The 20278-nt window shown below is 41.0% G+C and overlaps 1 protein-coding gene across 17 annotated transcripts in view; it reads left to right on the forward strand.

Annotated features, from left to right (window-relative positions):
• neb (nebulin) overlaps positions 1–20278 on the forward strand; it is a 62504-nt gene that overhangs the window by 41018 nt on the left and 1208 nt on the right. For 3 of the 17 annotated variants that reach the window (XM_076875321.1, XM_076875320.1, XM_076875322.1), the window contains 32 exons: positions 238–339; positions 458–565; positions 662–766; positions 867–971; positions 1063–1167; positions 1294–1398; positions 1511–1621; positions 1730–1840; positions 1979–2080; positions 2251–2355; positions 2885–2974; positions 4075–4188; positions 4484–4588; positions 5118–5222; positions 5910–6014; positions 6713–6823; positions 7522–7632; positions 8431–8544; positions 9229–9333; positions 9427–9531; positions 13367–13471; positions 13917–14009; positions 14897–14989; positions 16230–16322; positions 16847–16939; positions 17268–17360; positions 17663–17755; positions 18369–18461; positions 18942–19049; positions 19409–19595; positions 19758–19850; positions 20058–20198. In XM_076875321.1, coding sequence (XP_076731436.1) covers positions 238–339; positions 458–565; positions 662–766; positions 867–971; positions 1063–1167; positions 1294–1398; positions 1511–1621; positions 1730–1840; positions 1979–2080; positions 2251–2355; positions 2885–2974; positions 4075–4188; positions 4484–4588; positions 5118–5222; positions 5910–6014; positions 6713–6823; positions 7522–7632; positions 8431–8544; positions 9229–9333; positions 9427–9531; positions 13367–13471; positions 13917–14009; positions 14897–14989; positions 16230–16322; positions 16847–16939; positions 17268–17360; positions 17663–17755; positions 18369–18461; positions 18942–19049; positions 19409–19595; positions 19758–19850; positions 20058–20198 — 3409 coding nt within the window. The remainder of the gene's footprint in view (positions 1–237; positions 340–457; positions 566–661; positions 767–866; positions 972–1062; positions 1168–1293; positions 1399–1510; positions 1622–1729; positions 1841–1978; positions 2081–2250; positions 2356–2884; positions 2975–4074; positions 4189–4483; positions 4589–5117; positions 5223–5909; positions 6015–6712; positions 6824–7521; positions 7633–8430; positions 8545–9228; positions 9334–9426; positions 9532–13366; positions 13472–13916; positions 14010–14896; positions 14990–16229; positions 16323–16846; positions 16940–17267; positions 17361–17662; positions 17756–18368; positions 18462–18941; positions 19050–19408; positions 19596–19757; positions 19851–20057; positions 20199–20278) is intronic. The other 14 variants (XM_076875324.1, XM_076875323.1, XM_076875325.1 and 11 more) reach the window with 13 other exon arrangements.

A 20278-nucleotide genomic window follows, 5' to 3' on the forward strand; every position in this document is an offset into this window, starting at 1 on the left:
AAGAAGCTGAAATAGGACTTTTTTAAAAATCTGCAGTAGGGTTGTATATGTATAGTGTCTGCAAGACTTTTTCGATGTTTTCTTGGACAGTTTTTCTACCACTTTAGAAGTTGCTTGTTATATTCATAAAGACAACAACAACAAAAAAATTCATAAAGACAAGCAAATTAATACAGCAGCAATTTCATTGCATGATGCTAACTTTCTTTTGTTTTCACATTATCCTTGTTCTATCAGTGGAAGTATAGAGAGCAGTATGAACGTGCCAAGGACAAGTTCACCTCTGTTCTGGAGACTCCTGAGTATGAGGCCCACAAACGCAGCAAGAAGATCAGTGATGTAAGTGTTGGGTTTGCAAGGTTTTTATTATTATGTTTAGATTTTTACAAGAACTTGTGAAGAAGCAGTGGGTTTTTTTGTGTTTAAATTTCACCTGTTACTATCTACATCTGCTTAGATCATCTACAAGATGGAGTATAACAAGACCAAGGCAAAGGCTTACACCTTACCTTATGACACTCCACACCAACAACACATGAAGAAGGTCAAGGAGATCACCAGCAATGTAAGTCTGCACTGCACTTTTAAAATATTCTTTCATACACTGGCACAGGAAACCAAAATACAAAATGTACTTTTGTATATTTTATGTGTCTTGCAGCTGAAGTACAAAGAGGTGTATGAAAAGAGCAAGGCCCACATCAACATTGACCCCGAAGCTCACGAGATCCGTGCCGCTAAGGAGGCCTACAAGAACATCACCAATGTGAGCATCTCGAGTGCCAGAATTTTCAAATGACATTTTTAAACCCAAATTTGTGCTAACATCCAGTTTTTGATTCTGTTTTATTTTGCTATATTTCTAGCTTGACTACAAGAAGAAGTATGAAGCAACCAAGAACCAGTGGATCTGGACAGCGGACAGGCCCGACTTTGTCAATGCTGCCAAGAACTCCTTGCAGCAGAGCGATGTGAGTTGGGACCTCTTATTTTAATGTGTGTCATTTTAGCAACATGCAGCACTGTTGCTCTCTTTTTTTCACCGCCATATTTTACCAACAGGTTGAGTACAAGTACGACAAAGAGATCATGAAGGGCTGCGTGATACCTGTGGTCGATGACAAGTTAACCTTACTGTGCATGAAGAATGCTGAAATGGCCAGTGAGGTAAGTTTCCCCATTCTTTATTAGAGACACCATATTTAGTTAAAACTACTAAAGGCCAGATAGTGATGCTTAAGAATGTGATGTTTAATGTCCTAAACTGCTTCTTTTTTCTTTTGCCCATCCCAGGTGAAATATAAACAGAAGTATGAGAAGGAAAAGGGACACTACATGCCTGTCCTGGACACTCCTCAAATTCTCCATGCCAAGGCTGTGCGTGTTCTGGCCTCAGAGGTAAGAACTGTTCAGCAAAAAATTAACTGTACTATAGGGTATATATAGTATACCCTTAGGTAAAACTTATGAGTTTTTAAATGTTTTTATTCTTTATTTTATTGTTCATCAGAGCAAATACAAGGAGGCCAGTAAGAAGGAAATGCAGTCCGGCTCATTCACCACCCTGTCCGACACTCGTGATACTGCCCACAGCAGGACAGTCAACAAACTTGTCAGCGGGGTATGACTGTCTTACTATTACATGCGTTTCACAAAATGAGCTCAGCCAGCGTGTAACCCTGGACTGTTTGTTTGCAGCTGGGCTTGATGTGCTGTTCTATCTTTTTAGAAAGTGTACAAAGAAAAGTTTGAGAAGGAAAAGGGCAAGTCCATATATAACCACATGATTGTGCCGCCTGATGTTCAGCATGCCATGGACGTGGCCAAAAATCAGAGCAATGTGAGTCATTTCCACAAATGGGCTAAAACAGTTGGGGTAGTTGGACTTGGGGGTAATTTTTTCAGCTTTTCATAGTTGTCTGTGGATGTGGAAGTCAGGTTTACTATATTGCATTTCCAATTTTGTCCAACTGGACAGGTGGCCTACAAGAAAGATGCCAAAGCCAGCCTGCACTACACTACTGTAGTTGACCGTCCTGACATAAAGAAGGCTACCCAGGCTGCTAAACTCATCAGTCAGGTAACCATGAAGTACACTGATACTGACTCACCAGCTCAGTACATGTAAATGTGTTTAAAGGCTCAACTCAAGACAAAAGAAGAGAAAAAAGGAGCATCCCTATAGTACCCATCCCTGTACTGTAGTTTCTACATGATCAACTGACTCTTGTCGGGTCTTGTGCCCATCAGATTGGCTACCGTGAGAAAGCACGTGAAGAGGCCAGCCGTGGAGGCTCTCTAGCCCACCGCCCAGATATCGCTTTGGCAACTGAGGTGTCCAAGCTGACAAGCCAGGTACACTAAATGAATTTGCTCACCTGTCTCATCCAGCCCTGGACAGTCGGGTTCCTTTGCCACTGGGTCGCAACGATTGTCATCTCATAGAAAAGGCTTCCCTTGTTTATTCATTTATTCATTTATTCATTCATTTAATTATTTATTTAGGTGGCAGCCAGTTGGAAAGATCAGCTGCCTGGATTTTAACTGTCAGATCAGCTTCCACAAGCTAATATTAGCAGACTAGTAGTGCTGTGGTAGATGCTTAGCAGCAGTCGTGTTGGCCTAATGATACAACTAGCAGCTCTTCCACTGCGCTTCCTCTGCCATCCTGCATTATAATCCATGTTACTCCATGAAAGTAGATATAGATGTTTAACCATACCATTGTACATGTCCCACCACCATCCTTATACCTGTCCTCCTCTTCCTCCATCCTTCAATACTATAACTCTTCTTCTCAACCTTAATCTCTTTCCTCTTCTGTCTACTTCCATAACATCCTAGTCTGTGTGTTCTCATCCCTCCATCTCACTGCGCTTTGTAGGTGGAGGATAAGCCCTCCCTCCATGGAGCAGCTTCCTATGATACCCCCCTGATGCGCCACATTAAGAAAATGAGTGCGGTGACTAGTGATGTAAGGAGGTTTATGCCCTAAAACTGACGGACTGCTGCTGCTTGTCTGTCCTCTCTGTCTCTCTGTCCCCCTTCCTGCTGACCCACAGACTGGCTGAATACAGGGTTCACTGAGCCTTTAAGATAAACATCTGGAACTTTTGAGAAAATATTGATTCACAAATCAAATCTTACAAAGTTCCTATTTGATTTGCTCTTTCTTTTCTTTGCAGTGTCCACCCTCTGCTTTTTTTATATTTCCATTACAAGATGTGCCTCATTGCTAAGCATAGAGAACAGCGTTACTGCATTAGCTGCCTGGCGCTAATACTATGTGTTTATTTAAACTGTCTTTTCAGATTTTTCCCATTATTTCCCTTTAAGTCTCCATGTCTGTTTGTTTCTGAATGTGACAAAAGGCTTTTCTAAAAATGAACTTGAATTGTTCTTAAAAACATGTGTATGTCCAGTAGTTCACCGTGCTGTGCTCCATTTTCATCGCAATCCTAAGGGGTGGTGTAGGCCCTCCTAAAAGTTTGGAATACGGTTACAGTAGTGAAAAGTTAGCCACAATTCCTGTTAGATATACACATGTTTTTATAGCACACCTTTTCAAACGTGTTCCTGTGTTCTGCCTTCACTCTAAAGTGGTTTGACCTGTGGAGCCAAACCACACCTGACCTGCGTCCACAACCACACCGCCTTACCTTTTCCATATATATTTTATTATATATGAAGTTCATGTTTGTGTTTATGTGAATTACAGGATGCTTTATTTGCTTATGTTTACAGTACAAAGCATCTTGTCTGATCAGTTTGATCAACTTTAAAGTTAATAAATGCATCAGAATCAGTTTTACATTTGCAACCAATCTATTACACACTTTTCATTACTGCTCAACATATTTATGAAAGAAAAAACAAATTAAATACTTAAAATGTGGCGCAGAGCCTGTGCAAAGCTTTTATAAAACTATCTGCGAGGAATCTGAGTCACTAATCAAATCCAAAAACTGTTGTCCTTCAGTTGTTTTTTACTATGATGGAGACGTCGGCTGATGTTGGTTTCCTCTCAGTCAATACATAAACTAACTTGTACACATATCCTACGCTAATGAACAGGTGAAGTACAAGGAGAAGTTTGATAAGGAGATGAAAGGAAAGAAACCTCAATATGACCTGAAGGAAAGTAAGATTTACAAGACTCTCAAGGAAGCCAGTGTGCTGGCCAGTGAGGTGGGTGCTCGCGTATCTTATCATCACTTCACACCGTTTTTATCATAGGCCAAAAAAATCATTCATTTTTTCCACAGTTGTTATACTTTTGTATAGTTTGTCTGATTGGTTTATCTATGGGAGTAAAGCAATATCTGATTTTGGCATCCTGGTGTTGTTACTAGAACAGAGACAAACTAAATGTATCCTAGTAATTCTTTACATTTCTGTGAAATTCACCATTTCAAACAAATATCGCCCATTATATATTACCATAGTGTCTAATTAATGTGACTGCTGTCAATATAACACACAGGTGAAGTACAAGGGTGACCTGAAGAAGATCCACAAACCTGTGACCGACATGGCCGAGTCCCTGTCCATGAAGCACATCACGAGCACCAGCAAGCTGTCCAGCGACGTAAGCTACCTGTGTGACTATTAACCTTTAACCCTCTCACATTCCCAAACAGGAAGCTGCAGCGAGCGAGTTTGGTTTCGTTGCACAGTGTGCTGAACTCTGTTTCCATCACCTCACAGTAACAATCGGCAAAATGTAGCAAACTGCTGACCATCTCATGGATTTATGCACTAAGCTCCATCATAAAAGACATCCATCATTCTCTGACCTCATCTGGTAGTGATCTTTACCCATCTCACTTTTGACCTTTGACCCCGAATACTATCACCCTCTATAACCTCTACTTCTTAACCTTTTCAGTGACTTTTTTTCCTCCGTAGTTCAAACAAAACTAGTCTTTTATTAATGTTCACTTAACACCGACTTCCTCTTCCTGCCTTTTGTAGATTGACAATTATTTTAACATAACTTTAAAAACCCTTATGTTTAAATGCTATTATGTTTCTTTCTATCATAAACTATGAGGATTTTCTGCTAAGTAATGATTCGCTGTACTGAGCTGCCTTACTTTACTGGGAATCCCCCATAGTACTGCTACAAGAAGAAATTTGAGGAGAGTAAGGGTCACTACCACATGATTCCCGACACACCCGAACAGCTCCATCACAAGGAGGCTTCTGAACTTCAAAGTAACGTAAGTGGTTCATACTCCCGTGGGGCAACGAGCACTCGACACAGTAAAAAAAACACTATTGTGGGTTTCAACTGTGTCAGACAGTTTTCCTTCCCACTGTCGCCAAAGTGCTTGCTCACAGGTTGATTGTTGGGTTTGTTGTTGGGTTTTTCTCTGTATGTATATTTTTAGGGTCTACCTTACAGTATAAAGCGCCTTGAGGCGACTGTTGCTGTGATTTGGCGCTATATAAATAAAATTGAATTGAACTGAATTGATAATACTTTCTATGTTTATTATACTGTAACAATTTTAATGGGGTGTTTTAAAAATGCTGTTAAAATTGATATTTTAAAAAAATAAAAAATAAAATAAAAACAAAAAATACTCATTTTGTAATTGTTTATGATATAGCATATTTGGTATTATAGTTTTCTTTCCAGGGAGTCATTTCTCATATCAAGTCACTGTTAAATACCTTGATTGCATAATCAGTCGCAGTGAAGAGCCGTGCAAGCTTTTCTTTTCTGTTCTCATTTACATTAATTACAGTAATTTAACTTGTCTTGAATCTTACTGGATGGATACACCTTACAGCTTTTCTGTTTGATTTTCCCAGCGTACAGAAATGAATGGAAACCATGTGATATCCCCACAGTGTGTCTTTCCTTTGCAGACAGTTGAGTATGTTTGTGTGGGTCGTTACAGGTGAAATACAAGGAGAAGTATGAGAAGGAGAAGGGCAAACCTATGCTGGACTTTGAGACACCCACATATGTGACTGCTAAGGAGGCTCAGCACATGCAGAGTCAGGTAAATAAGCCTTCTGTTAACCTCTGCCAATGAAGTACGCACAGATGCAGTACGTTTTCCCATTGCAGACCTCTCTTAAAATCTTTAGTGCCTCCTTAAGCGCTATATTAACTTGTATTGTCTTGCCTCTTGTTGCTAGTTGGATGCAAAGCCATTGTTTATGTTATGCTTACAGAATGATTCTAAAGTATGGAAAAACATTTTACAATGCCTTTAGTAACTTTATTACACCAAAACTGCAATTCAGTAATTTTATAGTCACAAAATGTTTTAAATTGCAGAAAATTCACATCAGTAGCTCTTTACAGTCGTCCTATTGTAATACTGTGGCAGTGTAAAATGCGCTGAAAGGAAACTCACCCGGAAACTTCTGTATTGTTCACTTAATGCTATGACAGGTTATTTTCCTGTGAAGATGTCAAAGTAAAGTATGTGTTTGGCCTCTTTCCTGGAGCCTGCTTTATAGATTTTAATTACAATACGATATCCTAGTGTAGTTCCTTTTTCACAACAAACACCTCTTACACCTCCACACATGCACTCAGACACATTTACAGACATCAGATATACAGTTATGGGTGCTATCATGAGCAGAATGGTGCAAACAAGAATGAAGGGAGCTGCATTGTGAACCAGCACTGCTTGCATGTGGTTATCTGAGCTCTGTCTGTCCCTTGTGTTATCTCTGTGACCAATAGAAAGACTATAGGAAGGACTTTGAGGAGTACATGAGGGGAAAGAACCTCTCAGGCTTGGAGGTCACCCCTGCCATGATTCATGTCAGACACGCCACCAAAATAGCCAGTGAGGTAACTAAAGGACAACTTACATCTGATGGTGTCTCCTATTTACCTCACCCAAGCTTCATAATCGTACTAAGACAACATCACAATCGGTCTCTTTTTCTTTTCACCACTTTTTTTAGCCCTTCCCAGTTTGTCTTTTGCAGTATTATTAGTTTATTATTAACTTTTGCATGATTGTCTACAGAATAATAATGACCTACCCATCCTCCAGCCATCATGTGTCTTCCTAGCAGTAAAGTACTCAACTAATATTGAATAGATCTTCATTTTACAGTCCTTCACCAAGTAGTAGCTTACCACCAACTTTATGTGACAAGACTGCATGCATGTAATCATTTGTGTGAAACAACAGGGTGAAATGCTGATGTGAATTCCCATCTTGTTGATTTCCTTGTTGTTTTAATGAAGATTTTGTTTCTGCTCTTTCTGATTAAATGTGTTTCAACTTGTTTTTTCATTAGAATCCTGCCAAAATCACCAACGTCTCCAGTTTTCTCTGTAACAATATCACCGATTGTAATGATAATACATAAAAGCAGTGAATGTGTCTCTGCGTAACTTGGAAAGACTTGGTGACTTTGAGCTTTTTAAAGGCAAGCAGCAGAACTTGCCGACTGTATCGTTTGTCTGTCTGTGTGCTTTGGCCTGGCCTGCCTGTGTGCCCTTCTCTGCAGTCTCTCTGTTCTTCTTCCATCCTGTAGAAAGAGTACAGGAAGGATCTAGAGGAGGGGGTGAAGGGTAAAGGTCTAACTGTACTGGAGGAAACTCCGGAGCTTTTGAGAGCAAGAAATGCCACTCAAATCCTGTGTGAGGTACGACTGACCGAGAGGTGATGCCAACAACATCACGCTCTCATCCGAATGACTTCCAACAATCTCGCTCTTCATGAATCCTATCCCCTCTTAACTAAGCTTCACCATTGCACTAAAAGTGAGACTGTTGGGTTCACTCGTCCTCTTGTCCCTGCTTTCTTATGTCACTAATTTCCCATCATTGTATTTTGTGTTTCATGACCATAACCTAACCTTCATCTGCACCCTATTTAATTTTGCCATGATTTTCACTTGTACTCATATTTATTTGTGTATTATGAATCCTACAAAAATCAGCCTCAGTTGTACCCAAAGCATATCTTCTCTTCTCTTGTTTTTCAAGTCAAACATGCAATGTTGAATTTTTATAGAATTTTAATGACTTTATCTTTTTTCATAAGTGATCCCGGTGCTTGCAGATCTCTTAATTGTTTTGTTGTTGTCGGTAGTGTTGTTTTTGAAAAGATATACTCTGAGTGCATTTGAGGTTGATTTGTAGATTGCAAGATAGATGTATGATGACTTAATGAACAAACTGAAGAAGTAGAAATAGTCTATTTTATGTCATGTCTCTAACTGCTGACTGCTGTTGTTTTATTTTCAGTTCTGTGTCAAGCTTCACACTCAGTCTTGTTACCACATCCGTTACGTAGATTCTGCTAACTTTCTCTATTCTCTGACCCCTCATGATTTCTGGTTTTGCAGCCCTCTTCAGTATGAATGAGTAGAAACCCCGTTTTGTGTTTTTTTTAGAGTAACATTATCATGTGTAAAAATTTTAACTTTTGGTGTTTACAGAGAGAGTACAAAAAGTCTCTGGAGCAGGAGATCAAGGGCAAGGGAATGCTGGCTTTGGCTACAGACACCCCAGACTTTATGAGAGCCAGGAATGCCACGGAGATCCTCAGTCAGGTCTGAATCTTAAATGTTTTTTGCATCGCTTTCTTGGAGCAGTGATTTCCAGAATGTGAGCTGCAGGCCCCTGATATGAAATGAAGGTATTATGAATTAATTATTTATGTAAAAGACAAAAAAAATCAGAGTGATTGCAGGTTAATTTGGACTGAAAAGATTCCAAGAGTAACAAAAGTCGAACATTTAGACTAGACAGAGTAAGACTGGGCTGATGAGAGGGCTATTTCTTCACACTAGGCTGAGGCTGATTAGGGAAGGGGAGACATGTGGGGAATGAGACACGGGTGAAAAAAGTCAGCACAATGACAACATTGGAAGTAAACTTACATAATGCACAAAGAAAAATCAAGCTTTGAGGAAAATGGGAACTAACTAAAAGACAAATGCTAAATATAGAGACAGCACACAGATACAAGGGAACAGTGAAGGAAGTAAACACAAATAACAAAGTCAAAGAAAGAACTTGAGTAAATACAAAATGACAGCTCAGGTCAATTTGTATTCACGAACATAAAAACAGGCATCAAAAACTCAGAAGACAAGAACTAGGCTAGAATGGTACAATAAATAAAACTAACGTTTGGTGAAACTATGAGCACACGTCCGGTGTTAAAAGGAATATCTGTTAATATTTTCCGCTGCATTTATGATCAGTGCTGACTGGCTGTTTTTCTTTTCCAGTCTAAGTACAAGCAGACCGCTGAGATGGACAGAGCCAGCTACACAACTGTCATCGATACCCCTGACATCATCCATGCTCAGCAGATGAAGAACATCGTCAGCCAGGTAGGTTACTGAACTGACCCAGCCACCACTCTCATCAGGATAAATCATTAGCATATATAAAAAAAATCACAAATTGTATTATCATCCAAACAGAAAAAATACAAAGAGGAGGCTGAGAAGACCATGTCTCACTATGTACCAGTCCTGGATACTCCAGAGATGCAGCGAGTCCGCGAGAACCAAAAGAACTTCAGCACTGTAAGTAACACACGAGGAGTTACGCCGCGTCCGGACAGGTCAGCACGTCCTGACTGAGGTTCTTTCAGCATCTTGTGTCTCTATGTGCGTCTTTATAGCTGCTGTAAAATTATATTTCCAGTACTTTATATGTTTGCAGGGGCGCCACCAAGGGGGGGGCCACAGGGGGCCACTAGCCACACTTCAAAATTTGCTGCCCCCCCACCGAATGCCCCCACCCAGCAAGATTGTCCAATGTTGGTAATAATTCTAATAAACATGGGCACAAAAGAGAGGAAGACACCATATATTTACTCATTTAATCCTGTTTAAAACAGATTATTATGGATTTCATAATATTATTTGGTTTTCACAGAGACCTAAGCTAGGCATAATTATTCTTTTCCTTCTATGTTATTTGCCATATTTTTCAAGTAACCTACAGTGGGGCAAAAAAGTATTTAGTCAGCCACCGATTGTGCAAGTTCCCCCACCTAAAATGATGACAGAGGTCAGTAATTTGCACCAGAGGTACACTTCAACTGTGAGAGACAGAATGTGAAAAAAAAATCCATGAATCCACATGGTAGGATTTGTAAAGAATTTATTGGTAAATCAGGGTGGAAAATAAGTATTTGGTCAATAACAAAAATACAACTCAATACTTTGTAACATAACCTTTGTTGGCAATAACAGAGGTCAAACGTTTACTATAGGTCTTTACCTGGGGCCTGTTCTTCGTACCGCGCTAAGTGAGTTAGCTGGATTAGATTGTTGACGATTTCGCGTGATCCTGGATCGTTCGGTTCCCCGAAGCCCATCCGGGACTTGCTGTCATAGCAACAGAGCCGTAAGCGTAAACCTGCTGGGGAGCAGGTTTACTTTATGTAAACAGGATTAGATCGCGGCCATGCAGGTATGCCCGCTTCATTTATACGAAAGCAACAGCGATATTCCACCACTGTTTCACCATAAATAAATAACATCAATGTAACTAAAGACAATGCAGCACCTGAACCATTTATTGATGTCACACAGATACATACAGGTCATTTCCTTAAAAAGGGAAATGTACTATTAACATTCTATTACATGTATGTGATTATTACAGATGTAATTCATATTTCAGAGTAGCAATTGCAAATTACTTTGTGTAATCAAGATGAGAGACCACGGCTATAAAAGCGAAGGTGGATTTGGGAAGTCTGTCGCAGCCGTGTCCTGTCCGTATACGCGAGCCACCCATTGCGGAAGGTGCAAGATTGATAAGGAGAGTTTTCAGAATTCAGCGTATATTGCGGGATAGACAGGATCCTTTAGCTCAGCGCGACAGTGTGCTCATAGAGAGATATCGATTTTCCCGTGAGGATATAATTTACTTAACCAACTTGTTGACGAGGGGGTGCAGGACCACCACCTGTCTTTTTTTTGCTCTGCCGTTTTCTTGGTTGCTGTTATAAACAAACAGATTATTTCAGGGTCTCTTTCCAAGAGACTAAAAGCAATATAAGTGATAAATATTACCATTCTGTAGAATATTCTTATATTTCACTTTTACCTGTTCCCATGTTCTAGTGGGTCCTGTTGTGGCTCTAATGTGAAAGGGGATATAATATAACATATTATAATATAATATAATGTAATATAATATTGGATAATATAGTGTGATATGATAAATCTACCCTACCGCCTACTGGTGTTGGCCAGAGGGGCCGATGGCGCGATATGGCAGCCTGGCTTCTGTCAGTCTGCCCCAGGGCAGCTGTGGCTACAACTGTAGCTGCCTCCACCAGTGTGTGAATGTGAGAGTGAATGAATAGTGGCATTGTAAAGCGCTTTGGGTGCCTTGAAAAGCGCTATATAAACCCACTCCATTATTATTGTTATTATTAAATTACTTACGAGTTTAAATTGTCAGCAACTTTCTGCCAGCCCTCTCTCCTTGCTTTTGCAGCCTTTGCAGTGTTCCCTTGCGTTCTGATTAAACTCTGAAACTCCTGAAATCCCTCACTCAAGAGTTCTTGCTCTGCTGCCGAAAAATACCGAGCCGAGCGCGCTCCGTCGACATTTTCGCCGACCAATCAGAGGGTTGCCGATCAATGTTTCCACTATCGATGCGTAGCCCCTTTTACGACACCCAGTGATGTCACATTACTGCGTCCAGCTGTACTAATCGTCAACAGCAGGTGTGTTCGGGGAACCGGATTAGCGAGCTCACAGTTAGCGCGATGGTTTGGTCTTGGATGTTTCATTTGATCTTGGATGTAGTAAGCGACGTACGAAGCACAGGGCCCTGGTTTGCACACACAGTAGCTGGTATTTTGGCCCATTCCTCCATGCAGATCTTCTCGAGAGCAGTGATGTTTTGGGGCTGTCGCCGAGCAACACGGACTTTCAACTCCCGCCACAGATTTTCTATGGGGTTGAGGTCTGGAGACTGGCTAGGCCACTCCAGGACTTTCAAATGCTTCTTACGGAGCCACTCCTTTGTTGCCCGGGCGGTGTGTTTTGGATCATTGTCATGTTGGAAGACCCAGCCTCGTTTCATCTTCAAAGTTCTCACTGATGGAAGGAGGTTTTGGCTCAAAATCTCACGATACATGGCCCCATTCATTCTGTCCTTAACACGGATCAGTCGTCCTGTCCCCTTGGCAGAAAAACAGCCCCATAGCATGATGTTTCCACCCCCATGCTTCACAGTAGGTATGGTGTTCTTGGGATGCAACTCAGTATTCTTCTTCCTCCAAACACGACGAGTTGAGTTTATACCAAAAAGTTCTACTTTGGTTTCATCTGACCACATGACATTCTCCCAATCCTCTGCTGTATCATCCATGTGCTCTCTGGCAAACTTCAGACGGGCCTGGACATGCACTGGCTTCAGCAGCGGAACACGTCTGGCACTGCGGGATTTGATTCCCTGCCGTTGTAGTGTGTTACTGATGGTGACCTTTGTTACTTTGGTCCCAGCTCTCTGCAGGTCATTCACCAGGTCCCCCCGTGTGGTTCTGGGATCTTTGCTCACCGTTCTCATGATCATTTTGACCCCACGGGATGAGATCTTGCGTGGAGCCCCAGATCGAGGGAGATTATCAGTGGTCTTGTATGTCTTCCATTTTCTGATGATTGCCCCCACAGTTGATTTTTTCACACCAAGCTGCTTGCCTATTGTAGATTCACTCTTCCCAGTCTGGTGCAGGTCTACAATACTTTTCCTGGTGTCCTTCGAAAGCTCTTTGGTCTTGGCCATGGCGGAGTTTGGAGTCTGACTGTTTGAGGCTGTGGACAGGTGTCTTTTATACAGATGATGAGTTCAAACAGGTGCCATTCATACAGGTAACGAGTGGGGGACAGAAAAGCTTCTTACAGACGACGTTACAGGTCTGTGAGAGCCAGAGATTTTCCTTGTTTGAGGTGAACAAATACTTATTTTCCACCGTGATTTACGAATAAATTCTTTACAAATCCTACCATGTGAATTCATGGATTTTTTTTCACATTCTGTCTCTCACAGTTGAAGTGTACCTCTGGTGCAAATTACTGACCTCTGTCATCATTTTAAGTGGGGGAACTTGCACAATCGGTGGCTGACTAAATACTTTTTTGCCCCACTGTATATTTCACAACTGCATAATAAAACGGGAAATTCTGTTTTTGCTGTGCTACCCCATTTTTTTAGTTGTGGCCCCCACATGGCCACCCCTATGAAAAAATTCTGGAGGCGCCTCTGTTTGTATGTACTGTTTTAATGTTCTACTCCAGTTAGTTTTGTGCCTTAATCAGGGATATACGTGAAGACTTGACCTCTTTTTCATTGTGAAACATCTTAACTGCACTTTTGTTTTTCTCCTTGTAGCTTCAATACCAGGCTGACCTTAAAAACATAAAGGGCAAAGTGTCTACTGTAAAGGACACTCCTGAAATGCTGCGTGTTAAAGAGAATACAAAGAATTTCAGCTTGGTATCTACTCCGTAATATTTTTTCTTAACTTTTTCTAATATCACATTTTTTACATAATTCTTTGAATTAATTTTTTTGGGTTTGGCGTTCCACATTTTTTAACAAACCTTGATATGCAGCCCTTCTTTATTTAGAGCAAATTATTTTATTTTTTTTAACTTTGCAAAACAGGCAGTTTTTAATTTGTGTAACTAACTCTTAACCCTTGGTTCTATACTTTAACCTTTACTTAAAACTCTTAGTGCAGACGTTGTGGTGTGAAACGCTTTGCTCAAAGTGTTGTAATCAGGCAAAATGCGTGTGCTTTATTTTTTAAATGTTTGTATAGATTTTGTCTCATTCTGTGTGCTTTTGTTGACGTGTGCTCCCAAAGGTGCAAGATAAGTAAATTAGCGCTCGGTGAGGCTAACCACTCGTTTATGCTTTGATTCCTCGTCCGTGTAAGATTAAGTACAAAGAGGATTTGGGAGGAGGAACAGCTTTGCCCGAGACCCCTGAGATGGAGAGGGTTAAACGCAACCAGCGCAACGTCAGCACGGTACTCAACAGAGTGACCCTGCCCTACCTCATTACTCCTCAGCCACTCCTCCCTCCATATTTCCTCCTCCTCTAGCATCAAAGAATAAAACCAGACCTGCCATCACATCTAATCTCTCCAAATAATAATTATATATTCAACTGTTTTTGTTTTTTGCAGAAACCTGTTTTTCATTCTAATTTTTTTTTGGAGCCCAGAAAGAATCCCTAGATGCTAAGAACTAGATGACCAAAAGTATGTGGAGACTTTATTGTGCCTTTGTTTGGGGCTGTTAGTTCACATTTGTTCATTTTACAGGACTTAACAGACTTGGGTACATGAAAAAAAGCCTTTTATATTTGGACCCTGACAGAACCCAGACCTCATCATGCAGGCTCAGCGTTTGAACTTATTAAGAGTCTTGTGGCTGATGTGGAGCAAATCCCTGCAAACACAACAGTAAATGCAACACATGAATGTCCATGCTTTTAAAATGCAGTCTCAACAAAACACGGTTGTATTATTTGTGTATCCACATACTTTTGGTGATATAGTGTAAACAGATGGTGTTTCCACTGTGAAATACTTTGAATCTTATCACCCACAGGGGACTGTGAGGACTTAACAGACTCATAATTAATTTCATCTGAACCTTGAAGTGATAAACTAAACTAAGCATCACCCACATGCACCTGCGTCTGAAAACCGATATGATCAGTAACCTTTTCATTTCAGTTGTTCTGAAGTCAACACCTGAAATGTGTGCGTTCTTTGTTAAATGTTTGTATAGATGTTTGTCTCATTCTGTGTGCTTTTGTTGACGTGTGCTCCCAAAGGTGCAAGATAAGTAAATTAGCGCTCGGTGAGGCTAACCACTCGTTTATGCTTTGATTCCTCGTCCGTGTAAGATTAAGTACAAAGAGGATTTGGGAGGAGGAACAGCTTTGCCCGAGACCCCTGAGATGGAGAGGGTTAAACGCAACCAGCGCAACGTCAGCACGGTACTCAACAGAGTGACCTGCCCTACCTCATTACTCCTCATCCACTCCTCCCTCCATATTTCCTCCTCCTCTAGCATCAAAGAATAAAACCAGACCTGCCATCACATCTAATCTCTCCAAATAATAATTATATATTCAACTGTTTTTGTTTTTACAAAAACCTGTTTTTCATTCTAATTATTTAATTGTTTAGATTTATTAAAGGATCTTTTTGGAGCCCAGAAAGAATCCCTAGATGCTAAGAACTAGATGACCAAAAGTATGTGGAGACTTTATTGTGCCTTTGTTTGGAACTGTTAGTTCACATTTGTTCATTTTAGATCAGCGGTCCCCAAACCCCGGGCCTCGGACCGGTACCGGTCCGTGAGTCGTTTGGTACCAGGCCGCGAGAGTTGAGGCTCAGGTGTGAAATGTATGGTTTTCAGGGTTTTTATCGGTTTTCAGTGTTATTTTGTTATCGTTTTTATCGTTAACTCAGTTTTCCTGGGTCTTTTCACGTGTGTTATGAATAAATCTTCTTTTTTTCGGTACCGGTGCTAGTTTTATTTTGTTGTATTTATCCGCGACACCTTAAAGGCCGGTCCGTGAAAATATTGTCTGGCATAAACCGGTCCGTGGCGCAAAAAAGGTTGGGTACCGCTGTTTTAGAGGACTTAACAGACTTGGGTACATGAAAAAAAGCCTTTTATATTTGGACCCTGACAGAACCCAGACCTCATCATGCAGGCTCAGCGTTTGAACTTATTAAGAGTCTTGTGGCTGATGTGGAGCAAATCCCTGCAAACACAACAGTAAATGCAACACATGAATGTCCATGCTTTTAAAATGCAGTCTCAACAAAACACGGTTGTATTATTTGTGTATCCACATACTTTTGGTGATATAGTGTAAACAGATGGTGTTTCCACTGTGAAATACTTTGAATCTTATCACCCACAGGGGACTGTGAGGACTTAACAGACTCATAATTAATTTCATCTGAACCTTGAAGTGATAAACTAAACTAAGCATCACCCACATGCACCTGCGTCTGAAAACCGATATGATCAGTAACCTTTTCATTTCAGTTGTTCTGAAGTCAACACCTGAAATGTGTGCGTTCTTTGTTAAATGTTTGTATAGATGTTTGTCTCATTCTGTGTGCTTTTGTTGACGTGTGCTCCCAAAGGTGCAAGATAAGTAAATTAGCGCTCGGTGAGGCTAACCACTCGTTTATGCTTTGATTCCTCGTCCGTGTAAGATTAAGTACAAAGAGGATTTGGGAGGAGGAACAGCTTTGCCCGAGACCCCTGAGATGGAGAGGGTTAAACGCAACCAGCGCAACGTCAGCACGGTACTCAACAGAGTGACCCTGCCCTACCTCATTACTCCTCAGCCACTCCTCCCTCCATATTTCCTCCTCCTCTAGCATCAAAGAATAAAACCAGACCTGCCATCACATCTAATCTCTTCAAATAATGATTTTACATTCAACTTTCTTTTTACAGATATCTGTCCTCGTGCTAATATTTCATTTTTATAACTCATTAGAGGACTTTTCTTGTTTCCACTGTAAAATAATTCACAGTTTATCATCCACAGGGGACTTTTAGAGCTTGCGTAATAACTCATTGTTAATTTCATGTGAACCCTGAAGTAATAAACTAAACTAAACATCACTCACGCTGAAAACAACCTGCATATTTTTACATTAGTCCCTTTAAATATACATAAATATGTCTGGAAATCAGTATCCTCTCATTTCAGGTGTTCATGTTGTTTTTATGAATAGCTGCCTGTGTATGTGTCTACAGTACAAACTGTGCTTTTGTTTGTCACCGTCTGATTTTGCACCTGTGTAACTTGTGCAATGGGCAGATACAGTACAAGGACTCTGTGGGTCAAGGCACAGCCATACCAGATCTGCCTGAGGTGAAGCGGGTCCGAGAAACCCAGAAGAATATCAGCCTGGTAGAGGAAAAAGACTGCAGTGACCCTAATATGACTTCCTTATAATAACTCCCCCCAAATGCCCTCTGATCTCATCTTACTTATCTAGAAAACTTTACCTTTCCTGTATTTAGCGCTGGTTTTCCCCTCCTACATCCTAACCATGTTCCATACGTCATTTCCTTTTACGAGACAAAAATACCCTCCCTTTTCCTTATTACTCCGCTTTGGAATTTTTCTGTCTTTTTTAATTTTTTGAAATTCCTTCCTTCCCTCCTAAATTGAAAACTAATCATCTTTTGAGTGTGTTACAACAATAATTGACTTTTTTGTGCTGTTTTATTCAAAGCATCAATACAAAGAAGGCGTGGGAGGAGGCACATCAATATCAGAGACGCCAGAAATGGAGAGAGTTAAACGCAATCAGCAAAATATTAGCACGGTACTCCACTGCAGTGAACCCCTAGTCTCCGATTTGCATCCGTTCATCCCTCCACCTCAAACAGTGCCATAACAATTCTCCTTAGCCTCCAGTAGATCTTCCCAGTAGTTGTTGTGTGTGTCTAACATAAACCTGCTTCTTTATTTTTTAGGGAACGATGTGTGTTTAATTTCATGTTCTGTCTCTGCTGTGATTTTTGGTGCCGCTTGTGGCTTTTTGTCTGCGTGTTTTTCTGTTATTGATCTGTTACTTACTTTTTTTTGTACTTTCTCTGCACGAATCCCCAAATTTTATTTGGTTAGATAAAATACAAGGACTCTCTGGGTCGAGGAACAGCTATACCGGATCTCCCTGAAGTGAAGCGAGTCAAAGAAACCCAGAAGCACATCAGCTCGGTAGTGGAACCGTACCACGTTTGCTCCTAACTGTGAACAGTAGAGTCCTATAATAATGCCTATCATACACTTCCCCCTTCCTCATCATCTCTTGCTCATCTCATCAAGCTCCATCCAGGGCCCAGACTGCCCATCCATCTAATTTACACCCTTGCCTTTTTCTCTTTATTATTTTAATCCTCAATCATCAGTCCCCTAAACTGAATAAAATCTTCCTTTTTGGTCTGTGAGTCTACTATCTTCTAACCTGCAGCTCATCTTTCTTCACATTAAGCTGCTGTGTGCTGCTCTTAATTTCCACTTCACAGCTAAATCTCCTGCTAAAGCATTAGGGATGTTTGTCTCCACGTACAGCAGAGATCCTGGCTGCTCAGCAGGAGCTACCAGGATGGATCACTCTATAGGACCAATTTCTCAGACGCTGCTTAAATATACCAAAATAATATACCAAAAAAATGCCACCAACTAAAGAAATGACCTCTCTGAGTTTAATCAATCTCAGATATTTCCAGAAAACTCCTCCTTGTCAATGAAAGCAGTCCTATAGGTGTGCGTGGTCTGTATGTTTGAGTTTCTGATTGGCCCCTCGGGGTGCTGTGCTTCTGCCCTGTAGGTGTTGTATAAAGACAGTTCAGCCAAGGGAACGCCTGTGGTGTTTACTCCAGAGATGGAGCGGGTGAAAAGGAACCAAGAAAACATTAGCTCGGTACCTTTCAGAACCTGTAGAACATGTTCTGCTGAAGAAATGTTCTACTCCTACCTCTTTTTAACCCTTCTCTAACTCTGATGTGTCCCCCTGGCTCTTGTTAATCGTATTAATTCACCTGACTGCACTCTCTCTCTTTTTTTTAAAATATGTTTAATACCTCCAGCTGTGGTGTGCCTGTGCACATCATCACTGCTAATCTCTCCTGCTGTTTTCCCACTTGATCTTATTCCTTTCGGTCTCCCACTGAAGATTGGAAAATAACTTTATTTCCTTTTAATAATTCGCCCACTTAATAAAAGTCTCCCTGCTAATTCATCCCAGTAGTGCCATAGCTCATCCCAGCAGCTGCCTGTGTCCTCTTGGCATTAAGTCTCTCTGACCACACCTCTTGTGCTGTGGATGCTAACAGCTATTGAATGATGGTTTGGGAGTGTGAAATATTTTAGATCCTTACTACTTTTGATCTGTCATTTCTAGGTTCTGTACTCTGACAGCTTCCGCAAGCAGGTCCAGGGCAAAGCCGCCTTTGTTCTGGACACACCTGAGATGAGGCGCGTCAGGGAGACTCAGCGTATCATTTCTGGGGTAAGTTTTTGTGCTTGTTTGATTAATTTCTGTTCTAAGTGGAAAAGTGCTTTCGTTGTTACTTGACTACTTGAAGAGTAAGGCTTCAGTACTCTTTGACACCTCATCATCTCAAAATGATTCAAAACAAGAATCTGGTCGCCAGTCTTAAACAATGTTGCTACACAAAGACAAACTAAAATTAGAATTGATTCAATAATGGAGAAATAATGGGTTTGGTATAGAGAAAAAAGACAGACAACACATTTTAGTATTTTAAGTAGTTAAAGTGGAGGCTGGCATCGATGCCAGTTTGGTTGGCTCGTGCAAAATGGGTCCATCCGCCCTGCAGCTTCACTTACTGTATTTGTGCACTTCAGGTGAGATACCACGAGGACTTTGAGAAGAGCAAGGGCAGCTTCACTCCCACCACCACTGATATTGTGACAGAGCGTGTGAAGAAGAACACGCAGGACTTCAGCGACATCAGCTACCGTGGCATCCAGAGGCGCGTGGTGGAGATGGAGAGGAGACGTGCCATAGAGCACGACCAGGAGACCATCACTGGTAACGACAACAGCAAGCACTAAGCTTTAGGAGTTGTTAGCTTGTTAGCAAAAAATAAATAAAACTGAAAGACAAAATACCTCAAAATTACATTCTGGAGAGACATACCTGAAGCAAAACTGTAATACGGACTGTTATCGGCTGATCTATTCATCTCCTCAGATCTGCGTGTGTGGCGCACAAACCCCGGCTCTGTGTTTGACTACGACCCCGCTGAGGACAACATCCAGTCCAGGAGTCTGCACATGATGTCAGGTGATTGAAATTCTAGAGGATCGATTCAGAGAGCCAAAGCTTTAGTTATGCTCCCGATGGATTTATTCAAAGTTATCATTAAATGTCAGGGAAGCTAAGTGACTGGCAAAGGATTATGTATTGCTTCTCGTGTGTGAAGCAGGTGTGTCACTGATAGTTAAATAAATAATACGCATTTGAAATAATGTCTTAATGCTGTTCTGACAGTACAAGCTCAGCGTCGCAGCAAGGAGCACTCCCGCTCCACCAGCGCTTTGAGCGGCGTGGCTGATGAGAAGTCTGAGGTGTCCCAGGATGCTGACCACCACATGTCCCTCTACAGCAATGGCTTCATGACCTCCTCTATTGGTAACCCTCATCAGACTAAACAGCAACAAATACACTTGAGAGTGAAGAATAATTTCCCCTCTACTTAATCTGTTTGTTAT

This window comes from Maylandia zebra, linkage group LG16 (genome assembly GCF_041146795.1).
Source record: "Maylandia zebra isolate NMK-2024a linkage group LG16, Mzebra_GT3a, whole genome shotgun sequence".
Lineage (NCBI taxonomy): Eukaryota > Metazoa > Chordata > Actinopteri > Cichliformes > Cichlidae > Maylandia > Maylandia zebra.